The sequence below is a fragment of the Heliangelus exortis genome, chromosome 14 (genome assembly GCF_036169615.1).
Source record: "Heliangelus exortis chromosome 14, bHelExo1.hap1, whole genome shotgun sequence".
NCBI classification, from domain to species: domain Eukaryota; kingdom Metazoa; phylum Chordata; class Aves; order Apodiformes; family Trochilidae; genus Heliangelus; species Heliangelus exortis.
This window is the reverse complement of record NC_092435.1, coordinates 5,057,579-5,069,820: the sequence shown is the minus strand read 5'-3', so window position 1 is coordinate 5,069,820 and position 12,242 is coordinate 5,057,579. Positions and strand designations below refer to the sequence as shown.

Sequence of the window (12,242 nt, the reverse complement as noted above, 5' to 3'; positions counted from 1 at the left end):
GCCCGGACGCTGCCGGGCGGGAGGTGGGCACCGCGCTCCTCAAGTAACCGGCTCTGTAACGCGGCTTTTGTGGGGTTCTGAGTTTATTTTTGTGCAGGAAGGCCCTGGTGCGGCCCTGGTGCGGCCCTGGTGCGGCCAGCAGCGGCTTGGCCTCACAACAGGAGGCTATTCCGGACCGGGCTGGGAGCTGGGCTGGGCTGGGCTGGGCTGGGTCGGGCTGGACTGGACTGGACTGGACTGGACTGGACTGGGCTGGGCTGGACTGGGCTGGGCTGGACTGGGCTGGACTGGACTGAATGGGGCTGGAGTGGGCTGGGCTGGACTGAACTGGGCTGAACCGGGCTGGGCTGGACTGAATCAGGCTGGGACAGGCTGGGCTGGGCTTGGCTGGGCTGAACCAGGCTGAACTGGGCTGGGCTGGGTTGGGCTGGGCTGAACCGGGCTGGGCTGGACTGAACCGGGCTGAACCGGGCTGGGCTGGGCTGGACTGAACCAGGCTGGGCCGGGCTTGGCTGGGGTGAACCGGGCTGAACTGGGATGGGCTGGGCTGAACCGAGCTGAACCAGGCTGAACCGGGCTGGGATGGGCTGGGCTGAACCGAGCTGAACCAGGCTGAACTGGGCTGGGCTGGACTGAACTGGGGTGAACCAGGCTGAACCAGGCTGAACCAGGCTGGGCTGGACTGAACTGGGCTGGACCAGGCTGAACCGGGCTGGGCTGGGCTGGGCTGGGCTGGGCTGGGCTGGGCAGGACTGGGCCGGGCTGGACTGAACTGGGCTGAACAAGAGGGCACAGTCTCAAGTTGTGCCAGGGGAGGTTTAGGTTGGACATTAGAAAGAATTTCTTTACTGAGAGGGTGATCAAGCATTGGAATGGGCTGCCCAGGGAAGGGGTGGATTCTCCATCTCTGGAGATATTTAAAAAGAGCCTGGATGTGGCACTCAGTGCCATGGGCTGGGAACTGCAGCGGGAGTGGATCAAGGGTTGGACTTGATGAGCTCTGGGGTCCCTTCCGACCCAGCCAATTCTATGATTCTATGAACCGGGCTGAACCGGGCTTGGCCGGGCTGGACTGGGCTGGACTGGGCTTGACTGCACTGGGCTGGATTGGGCTTGACTGCACTGGGCTGGACTGGACTGGACTGGGCTGGGCTGGGCTGGGCTGGACTGGGCTGTGCCAGGAGCTGAGCCTGCGCTGACCCCGCGGGCTCCTCCGAGCGTGCGGAACCCCGGGGAAGCTCCGGTGGTGTCACACCCAAACCCGTCCCCCAGCGAGGCGGGGTCAGCGCGCCGGAAGTGACCGCGGAGAGCGGCGGGGAGGGGCGCGCCTCGAGTGCCGCAGCATAAACCTTCCGGGCGGGGGCGGCCGCTGCCGGGCGGTTCCCGCGGGTGAGGCGCGGCGGGATGGAGTGAGGCGCGGAGGTAAGGAGAGCGGCGGAGAGGAGCGGGACGGCGAGCGGCGGCGGGGCCGAGCCCGACCCTAAGCCCGTCCGGGCCCTAACGGCTGTGTCTCCCCCTCAGGCCGGCGCGGGAGCAGCGGGGCCTCGCCCTTCTCCTCAGGCGGGCCGGGGCTATGCGAGGGCCGCGCTGCCGCCTGCCTTAGGCCCGGGCCGCGGCGGTCCCGGTGGAGGAGCGGAGAGTAACTGCGGGTCCCGATGCGGGAGTACAAGGTGGTGGTGCTGGGCAGCGGGGGGGTGGGGAAGTCCGCCCTGACGGTGCAGTTCGTCACCGGGACCTTCATCGAGAAGTACGACCCCACCATCGAGGACTTCTACCGCAAGGAGATCGAGGTGGATTCGTCCCCCTCGGTGCTGGAGATCCTGGACACGGCGGGTACCGAGCAGTTCGCTTCCATGCGCGATCTCTACATCAAAAACGGGCAGGGCTTCATCCTCGTCTACAGCCTGGTCAACCAACAGTCCTTCCAGGTAACCGGGCCCTGGGCCGGGGCGGGCAGGCGGCTGGCCCGGGCCTCCCCTCCTCAGAGGCTGCGGTTCCTGAGCCCTGGGGAAGGCGCTGGGCCCAGGGGGAAGTTTTAGTGTTAGCCCCGTGTGGCTGCGAGCTCCTCATCTCCGAAGGGGCAAAAGTGAAAATGCCCCGCTTGAAAGGGCATGCACCGACCCTGCTTCCTGAGGGAAAACTGCTTGCTTTGCAGGTACTTATCAGGGTGGCACCATTGTTAAATCCTATGCAGTGTTGGAGAACAATGACCCGCTCACACTCCCTCGTGGAAATCTTTTGGCAATCCCCTTTTATGAAGAAATCCCCCGATATTAAAATCAAGACTTCCCCTTGTTCCCTCCCTCCCTCCTTCTTAAAAGATGTGTTTCCTCAGTTGTTTTTGAGGAGAATCTTACTGTTCTGCAGTTGTGACTTGTGAAGTAAACTGCAATTTTCCACTGGAGAGGGGAAGCAAGCCACGTGCAATAATCTGTGGGTCTGAATTGCAATAATCTGTGGGTCTGAATTTCATTTCTACTGTTATAAACTCTCAGGAAAAAAAATGGAACTGTCTCAGTGGGTAACTGTTGTAAGCTGCCTTTAGAAATGGGATGTTATTTGGGGGGAGATGTGGATTTAGCAGCACTTCATGCAGCACAGGGATTTGCAGCCATTGCCTTGGCTTCAGTTGCTGAGTTGGGTGTATTCCAGCTGCTTGGCAAAACCTTACACACCCCCACTGAAGCAGTGTGTTTGCTTTTGCTGAAGCCTGAGCTTTATCTTAGTAGAGGCCTCCATATAGGGCAAGCTGAAGACATTGTTTGGGAAACAACAGCAGGGATACTGGGATTCTTCTCCCCTTGTTTTCACCTACTCTGGGGAATCAGAGACTCCCCACTTTTCAAGGAATGGGCATACAGTTAGTAATCCACCCTGTTAATATTTAATTATTCTTGTCTGTCTGTAGCATGTTTACTCTGGAGGCTGTAGGTGTGTAAACCACCCTCTGCAGCTCTTTTACAAAGTGGTAACTTCAGATGCTTAATTGCTTTGTCTTGGAACTATGCAAGAATTTGTAGAACTTGGTAGTACTGATAGTAACTTGAAACACTCTGGGGGCAGAGGAGGCTGACTCAGACTTTCAAGTGTCAACTCTTGATGTTAGCTCAGACTTGAATAAATGCATCTCTAGGTAATAAAATCTCTTTACAGGGTCTAATTTGCTTACTTACATGTGATTAAATCTGTTCACAATGAATTATTCCAAGCATTCCAGAAGTGAGAAGACTTTATTTAAATTACTGGCTTTCTCATGCTGTAAGCTAAACACAAGCTTCCTAAATGATTGTGTAAAGGCATGCTACTGATGATCCATGTTATTAAGACTTAATTTTTTCTCAGAAAACTGAACTCAACCTGAAAGGCAGCAGTATTATGTTTTAATCTGAACCAGAAGTCCCTCTTTAGTCACTTTCTGTTTGTATCTATGCATATGTGGTTTAAAAGAAAAAATAACTTCCTTTAAAGATGAGTTTCCTCCGAGTTCTGGATCTGCATGAACATGAGAAGGCTTCTGATGTGTTTTAAATGTTCAGTTGCATGCGAGGGTTATTAAAATGTGCTTCTGTGTTGCTTAATTAGCAATTTCATGTGATTACTTCCATGCACTAACCAGTTGGGTTGTTTGATCAGGACATCAAGCCAATGAGGGACCAGATTGTCCGGGTGAAGAGATACGAGAAGGTTCCTCTGATCCTGGTGGGCAATAAAGTGGATCTGGAGTCGGAGAGGGAGGTCTTATCTGCAGAAGGAAGAGCCCTGGCTCAGGAGTGGGGCTGCCCCTTCATGGAGACATCAGCCAAGAGCAAAACAATGGTGGATGAACTGTTTGCTGAGATCGTCAGGCAAATGAACTATGCTTCCCTGCCTGAAAAACAAGATCAGTGTTGTACAACTTGCATCGTCCAGTGAGAGAAATTAAGAGAAACCTCAATCATGGCCATACAGAGCAGGTTGGTGGAACAGTCATAACTAATTCAGGTGCATAATTATGCTCTTTAAGTAGGCAGATAAAGTGTGGCAAGTAGTCTGGAATTAAGTAGTCTAACCTGGAGGTAGCCTTCCTCCAGAGGAGGTGTAAACTTGTGCATTTGGTTGCACATGGTTACTTGAGTCAAGTGGACTTCTTGCATTACTTGACCAGGGTCAGTCAGGGAACATTGCATTTACTTGAAGTAATTTTGCAATGAGACAAATTATATGATCTCATCTGCACCTGTTTTGAGTGTCAGTGCTCAGCACATTATCCTTAACAGTGTTTCGTGATGTTGCAGTAGGTTTCATTATTGGTTGTAATTGGTATCTGAATTGTTTTCAAGTAATGAGAATTACCTTGGAGTTCAGCAGGATTATTGTGACCAGGTTTCCAGGTAGTTTTGATGAGAAGACTTTGAACCTGTTTAAAATAAACAAATTCAATAGTACAGAAACTGAAGTGTGCTTAGAGTACGTTTCTGCCTTATTAGTGGAATAAAAGAGAACCATCCCAAGTTGTGACAAGTGACTTGAAGCCCACATGTGCTGGTTAAGGATGTGTGCAAAGTGCTCCTCATCTGAAATCTCCAGAGCAGAGCACACACTATAAAATGGCTTCCCAGTGCACAGCTCTTTCCTTTACCAGTGACTCATAAGAGGTGTGGCAAGACTGCCCTGTTCAGAGGGGCCTCTATAAAGCTTCCTGTCGGGTTTTGCTTTAGGTTTGTTTTTTTTTTTTTTGGCCCTTCACATGTTTGGGGTTTTTTTCAGTACTGTTTCTTCATCCAGTTGTGTAAATGGACCTGCAGGCAGCAGTGCTGTTCTTTTGTGAGATGTTTCTGGGCTTCCCTTGCTCTTGTTTTCCTTCGTAGCCCTTGCTGGTTGAGTTTCACCATGAGCTTGAACCTGTGTTGCTGAAAAAGGCTCTTCTGCAGCCTTGGCACTCTGTGTGCAGCCAGCTGTCCATTACACCTTCAGTTGGATCTGTTCTGGCAAACAATTCAGTGTGATCTCTGGGGGCAAGTGATGGGGATGGTGGAGGACATGAAAATGCAGGGGAAAGAGCTGTCCCTCTTGACAGCTGTGCTGATTGAGGCTTAGGATCTGACTGCCATGGTAGTAACTCTTGCTTGAGTCAAAGGAGCTTTTTCTGTCTGAGTGACAAGAGGGAAAATAGGTTATTACTGGAGGCTTTGGACTGTGTATCCTCTTTAATCTTGAGTGCAAGGTCAGGGAGTGAAGTCTCAAAGCATGTCTTTGAGATTGTTATCAAGTGCTTTGTGAATGCAAAAGTCTAGATGTTCATGACACTAGCACTGTCATACTAAAGATAATCAATGTTTTTATCTCCAGTTCTGTGAAATAAGGAAAAGCTGCTGTTGCCTTGTAGGAATTGTGTTTAAGTTCAAGATTTGCTTGCTGAAAGGTGAGCAAACTGCTTGTGTTGGAGTCCTAATCCCTAACTCCTGCAGAGCCTTAGGAAGTAGTTAATGAAAGGAAGCACTGCTTTTTTAATGAAGTGCTTACAGGGTTAGTGTCTTGATTTGCTTCTAGTAATGCAAAGTAAGGCAGCTTAACAAATAAGGGTATCTGGCCTTAAGGTGTCCTGCCAGAGGTTACACCAATGCACTGTGTTACTTTTTTCTAATCTTGTGCAGGTTGCTGTCTTCAACTGTGACAAAATCAAGACCTTTATCCAGGAAATTTATACTTCCAGAACTGATTGCCTCTAAGGGAGGCTTCTTTGTAATCTGACCAGTTTTGGACTTAGCATTGAAACCAAGTTTAATCTTAAAAGTGAAATTTAATCTTAAAAGTGAAATTTAATCTTAAAAGTGAAATTTAATCTTAAAAGTGAAATTTAATCTTAAAAGTGAAATTTAATCTTAAAAGTGAAATTTAGGTGGAGAGGGGGGCTGTATGTTATTCCTTTGAATCCTAACTTCAGCCTTGATTTGATGAGTTTCTCAAGCATGCTCTTGCATCTGCAGTCTTGTCTTTGTGATCTCTTGAGAGGATCCTAAACTGGTGTGATACACATTTCCTCTCCTTCATTCTGCCTAGCTCAGTGTCACATCAAGCCTCTAGCAGAAAAATACTTTTTTGCTTTTTTTTTGGTTCTGCCCAGTATGATCTCATCACCTGTGCTAAACAAGTGAATCTTTCCTTCCTAAGCAGGTTGCTATTCAGTCCATTTCTGGAATTCCATTGCTTGTCCTGCTTCTTGGCAGGCTTCATGTTCCCTGTCTCCTGTGTAGGAGAGCAGCTGATGGTGTCTTACAGTAGCTGTAATCAGCTCTATAATTCTTCTGTTTATCTGTGATCCAGGGAACATTTGCTGCTTCTTGAACATCTGCTTTGGTGGTGAACCCTCCTTGGTAAAGTGAAACAGAGGAAGTGGCATTCCCTGTGTGAAAACCTTTGTGTAGGAAGTGGGCTTGAACTATAGCTCTGTCCTAGCATAATCTTCACCTTTGTGTTCTTTTGTCTGTCTTCTGTCTGTCCAGTTAGTGGATCAGTTAGTTCAGAATGAAGTGAAACCAAGGGGAAGTGGATTATATGGTGGACCTGGTTTTATATCTAAGGTTGTTTCAGTATCAGTTTTGGCTTGCAGGTGCCACTGACCTCTTTTTGGTACTGGCACTTCAACAGATCTGCCAGATATCATGGATGTTGCATAGGTTCTTTCAAGACACTTGTGATCAGTGTTTGCTTAAATTCATGTTCCAGTCATTTGTCTCAGGTGAAATGAAGGATGGAATGTAACTGCAGAGTCAGGGTAAGCCAGAGTTTGTTTTAAAAATGTGTGTTTTGCTTGCACCCTCTCTCTCCTCTTCCCCTTCCTGCTTTTACAGTGGTCTTCCATCATCTCACTCTTGCATTCAGAGATTTGAGATTTCCAGTAGCTGCTCTCTATTCCTTGCTCTAGTATTTCTCTTGAATTTGCAGTATGGCAGTGTTCTGTATTTTAAACCTTTAAAGTATGGCACTTCTTACAGTGCCAGTGCATTGAACATGTTCCAAATCACTAGTACCTCACCAGAACACCTTCATGTTGGGAGGAAAGGCTGATGGTTAGCAATTTCTGTCCCCTGCATTAATCAGTAAGTGATATTAGTAAGTGCTGAAAGAAGAGTACTCTGCTCTAAGGATAAAAACAAAGTATAATTTTCTAGTCTGTATGGCTGTGCCACACAGAAGTTTATCCTCCTGGATTGTCTGACATCCCCCTCCCTCCTGCCTGCTCACAGAAGAGGCTGTAAGAGTGCTAAATGGGCAAGGGAAGTCAGAGGAGGTTCTGTATGGTGCTAATTGTAGTAACTAAGCACAAGTTAAATGGAAATGTGACAAATCTGCAGTAAGGTCTCTAACCTGGAAACACAGGGTTGCTAAAAAAAGTAACATTTGGATGAAAGTAACATTGCTTGCTTGCTTTTTTCTTACTCTCCCCAGCACTTTGCTGGCCGTAGCACTGGATGCTGGGTTTAGGTGAAGTTTTGGGATGGATCTAGTGCCAGTAGGATGAGGAGCTGCACTGTAGATCTTTTGCCTTTCCTGTGCTCTAAGCAAAGATAAAAACAATTAAGTGGTTGGAATCCATCCCCACTAAGAGCTAAGTGTTTGCAGTTTGGACAGCACCAGAACCCTCCCCATCTAAAACTGGATCAGCAGTGGGAAGGGGGCATGACCCATCCTCACCTGAGTGGGTGAGAACTGTTAGTTGGAAAATCTGCAAACAAGCAATCCAAACCTGGTTATGTGCTGTCAGTAAGGGAGTCCTGCCCTACTGCTTCTGAAAGTTTTGGGGAGAGCAGCAAGAAGGGGAGCCCTGACTGTGACAGGCTGTTAGTTGGGAGCAAATGCAACAGCTGAAAAGAAAAGTAGGAAATATAAGGTCCTGACTTCTACAAAGAAATAGTTTCAAGAGTAGAGAAGACTCTTCAAAATCTCTGTGAAGCCAAGGGTCAGGCTTCAATGAAGTGCATGCCTGTGCAGGTGAAGGACAGGTTCCTACAGAGGTTGAGCTTCCAGCTTTTAGGATACCTCTGCAGATAAATCTTGTGAATAAAAACCAGTTTTTAGAAATACAAAGCTGTATTGGTCCCATTAGTAACACTACTTAGATTTGTGTGCTTTATTGAGAACAGTTGCTTACAGTTCTGTCCCTGCTAAGTCTGATAAATGCCTAGGATGGTTTTTTTTTTTTTTTTTAGTAGCAATTTAAAGAATCTAAGTGCTGGGAACTCGGATGTCAAAGCTTAATGAGTTGGCTTGTCTACCTCTTCCCAGAACTTGTGCACAATGCCATTACTTGATGTTACTGGTGATGCAGTGCCTCCTCCCCACCAGTGCAAAGTCTAGTGCATGTATCTCTGTACAAAATAACTTCTATTTCCTGTCTGTTTTAGATCTTTACAATCAATTCACTATCCCCCAGGGGCAGCTGTTAAAAATTCCATAGCAGTAAGTTGTTACCTGTTTGCCTCTTGTATTACCAGAGTTAGAGGGGAACTTGAAGAATGCCACTGCATAAAGCAATGGTTTGGAGCTCTGGGTGGAAAACTGTCTGTTCCACACTGTGGGAGAAGCTGAGTTCACTTTGAATGTGTATTGGAAATGGCTTTCATTAGGTGTTTTGTTTAAATTGCAGATAAAACTCAGAGGAAACTTGCACAGATGCTGCTTTGGAGAACTTTCAGCCCAGGTTGCAGAGCTGAGCCTTGGTAAACCTGTCTCTATTACAGCACATTGCCATACATCTAAGTGCATAAGGTTGGTGGCCTCCAGGACCCACACACCTTATTCAGAATGCTTAGTGTGTTTACCATAAGTTTGAAAATCTGTTCTTTATCTATCAGTCCTTTTATAGCTTTCTAAGTTCATATAATGGCTAATATGCAAGAGTTCATTTTTAATATTTTAATTGATTTCTTTAATCAATTCTGAACTTGTATTTATTAAATACTTAAACTCAGTATTACCTACTCAATGCCTTTTAAAAGAAGAGTTTTAATGGAGAATAAATTGAGCCTTAAACAAATGGTTACTTCTGTATATTACCTCGCATCAGTGCTTATTTCTATTTGCAAAGTTTCTCCTACAATGTAGTTGGTCATTCTTTGAGACTTTTTGTTTACGTGTGACAGTGTCATGAAAAGATACTGAAAACACCTCTGTTGTATGGATGTTGTATCCCTTTTCTTGGCAAATGCAGCTGTGATATTGTAACTGGTCCAATTTGACAACAGGGATTACTTGGAATGGGATGTTAAGTCTCCAGCTGATGTTTCTTTTCTTGCAATAATGGGCTTCTCAAACTCACTTAATAAGAAATGACAATTGTAGCATTGCAGAACAGCAGCACACTTTTCCTTCTACTGAGTTCCTGAACTTGCTTGTTTACAAATAGCTTCTTTATGCCTTTGAAAAGGGATAATGTATCCTACAAAATGGGCTGTATGCCTAGTCAGTCAGCTCAGCTTTTCCTGGCACATGGAGACATCTAGTAGACCTCTGCACATGTAAATCTAATGCAAATAAGATCACTTTACATTTTATAGTTCTTAATATTTGTCTTTCTGAATAATATTTTAAAGCAATATTTGTTAGTTTTTCTTGCACTGTCACAAATTGCTTTTTTTTTTCCCAACAAACAAGTTTAATATTGGAGACAAGTTGGTGTAACAAGGGGAAAAGCACCAGGTTACAGTGATACTAACTGCAAGTGTGCTTTAAACAGCCATTGCCTTTCTTATTGTTTACCTGATCACCATTTTCTCTGAATACTTGAAAATTTTAACAGTAACACAGGTATAAAGAGCAGAATTAAAATGTACAAAGAACAGATGGAATCTTTTTGTTTGGTTTTATTAACATGTTGCATACATGAGAGCTTTTTCTAGCAGTGGTTTAAAATGTCTTTTGTTTTTTTTGCAGAAATTTAATAACTGCAGCTCACCTACTGCACCAAAGTTCTAGGTTTTTAGGAGCCCAGCTTTAGTCATTTGAACATGCTTCTAGAAGTGTACATTTTTTTTTTTTTTTTTCCCTGTAATAGCAAAATAACTTTTAGAAAAGCTCCAGTAAAAGCAGTGATGGATATATGAGGTTAAGCAGTTTTAAACTCAAAAATTGTATTGTGGATGATGGCATTTGAAACAATAAAAAAATCACCGGTACAGAATCTCAACATTAATGTGTTTTATTGGTAATACTGCAGGCTGGCTTAACAGTGGTAGCAAAAATAAAGATTCTGAGTCTGCATTCAGTGTTGAATTTGAATCCTGAAAAGTGGACACCAGGTTTTCTGCTTGGTTATCAAAACACCTGATTTTTGTTTTTCCTGTGGGGTTACTTGAAAATTTTTCCCCTGTTTGTACAAACTTGATAAACTGGCTGAGGCTAATGCTTAGGTTTGCACTTTAATATCAAAAATTAAACCAAACCTTGTATTCAAAGTAGGTTGTTTTTTGGTTTTTTTTTTTTTTTAAGTGGTGGTTGTTGATCTCTTTTGTAGGTTGTAAGGAAGTAATAGGAAATAAAGTAATTCATGAAGATCTTAGTTTTCCTTTGCCTAAGGAGGAAAAAGTTGGTTAATATTAATCAGTGGTTCATTCCTATGGGTAGTTATCAAGCCAGTGCTCATTTTCATTAACCTCAGCAAAAAAAGGAGAGAAAAAAAAAAAAGGAAAAAAAAAAAAAGATAAAAAAAAAAGAAAAAACTCTTAAAACTTGAACTAGCTTAGAGTGACAGGACTGGGAAAACAAGAGATGGTTTCTTCAGCACACTTTGGGGGGAAAAAGGGACCAAAAGTTATTTTAGGATTCCTTAATAGATTGCATGTGAAGTTGCTTATTAGAGTAAAAGGCTAATAATAAATGCAATATGTATTGTCTTTACTATGGCATCTGTTTAGGAGTTGTTCAAATCACTGCAGTAGGGCTCTGCAAATAAAAATGTAACCTAACATCATGTATCTAATGTACTGTATCTTTATCAGTGATAGGCAAAATCTGGAATAACAAATGCAAAAATGGAACAATTACCTATAATACTTTGTAAAAAGTTTTTTCCAGTAGAATTCATTCTTGTCATTTTGTAAGACAACCCTACAGTCCACCTGTTTGTAACTTTTTTAATAAAATAGATAACTGTATTACCAAACTGGGGTGACAAGTTTGTGTTCAATTTCTTTTTCTAAAGTGGGCTCAGCTGACAAGCTGCTTTTTGATGCCTTTTTTTGTTGTGTTGGGTTTTTGTTTGGTTGGTTTTGGTGGGGTTTTTTTTGTTTTTGGTTTTTTGAGGTTATTTTAAACATAGTAACCAGATTGGAATTGTCACAAATCACCCCTTCCAGCTCAGGGAAATAGGGTGTACAACTGTGCCCAGATTGGGTCTAAAGCTTGCAGCCTCAGGTGCTCTGGAGTAGACAGGAGTGGAGTGAATCCTTCCCAAGCAAGGCAAGGACAACTCTGATCTGGGGAGCCTGTTCAAAGCAGGGATGCTGCCCCTCACAGTCCAGTAGGATGAAGCTTTGTGCAAAAAAACAAAGTCTCTGCCTTTGTCTTGTTCAGGTCTTTATTCTTATTTTTCATATAGGCTTTTGTGTGTGTGTGAAGGTGGCTCTGAGTCCTGACATTATCTTTGTAGAATCCCAAAAAGAATATTTGTCTCAACAGCTGCCCTGACAGAATGGATGCTGTGGAGGCCTCATTCCATAAGCCCTCTGGACTCTTCTCTCAAGGAGAGCCCCTCATTTGGGTAACCACCCTGATATTCTCACAGGAGCAGCCCCTCCTTTAGTGGCCATCCTAAAAAACTGAACACTGTCCCTGCTGTGTTTGATGTCACCCTGGCAGGCAGGACACTGTCCTTATCCCATATGGGACAGGGGCAGGGAAGCTGCACCCTGCAGAAGGCAGAGTGACATCTGGTGTGTGCCCTGGGTAAGGCCAGAGGAGAGGGTGCCTGTGCAGAAATCAGGGTTATTGCTGTGTCATCCCATCTGGAGGGCTCCAGCTGAACACTTGGCTCTGCAAGATATGCCAAGGCCCCCCCAAAAAGGTGGGGTCAGGTGGCATGAAAGAGGCACCCTCAAAATGCTGGATGTGTGCCCGACATCCAAGGACCTGAACTTCCTACTGAGATCATCACTGGATCCAAGGTTGGTGATATCTTTCCTATCTCTCCTTTATCTCTCTCTGTGTCTCTGTTTCTAACCTTATCTCAGCACATGAGGGTAACGTAGCTTTACTACCCATTGCTT

At 45.0% G+C, this 12,242-nt stretch overlaps 1 protein-coding gene across 1 annotated transcript; it reads left to right on the top strand.

The window, feature by feature from the left end:
• Positions 1 to 1,271: 1,271 nt before the first annotated feature.
• RAP2C (RAP2C, member of RAS oncogene family) lies at positions 1,272 to 11,140 on the top strand. Its single transcript, XM_071757440.1, has 4 exons — positions 1,272 to 1,422; positions 1,522 to 1,928; positions 3,634 to 3,953; positions 8,627 to 11,140. The coding sequence occupies exons 2-3, from the start codon at positions 1,656 to 1,658 to the stop codon at positions 3,910 to 3,912; spliced, it is 552 nt and encodes a 183-aa protein (XP_071613541.1). The 5' UTR covers positions 1,272 to 1,422; positions 1,522 to 1,655; the 3' UTR covers positions 3,913 to 3,953; positions 8,627 to 11,140.
• The last annotated feature ends 1,102 nt before the right edge of the window (positions 11,141 to 12,242 follow it).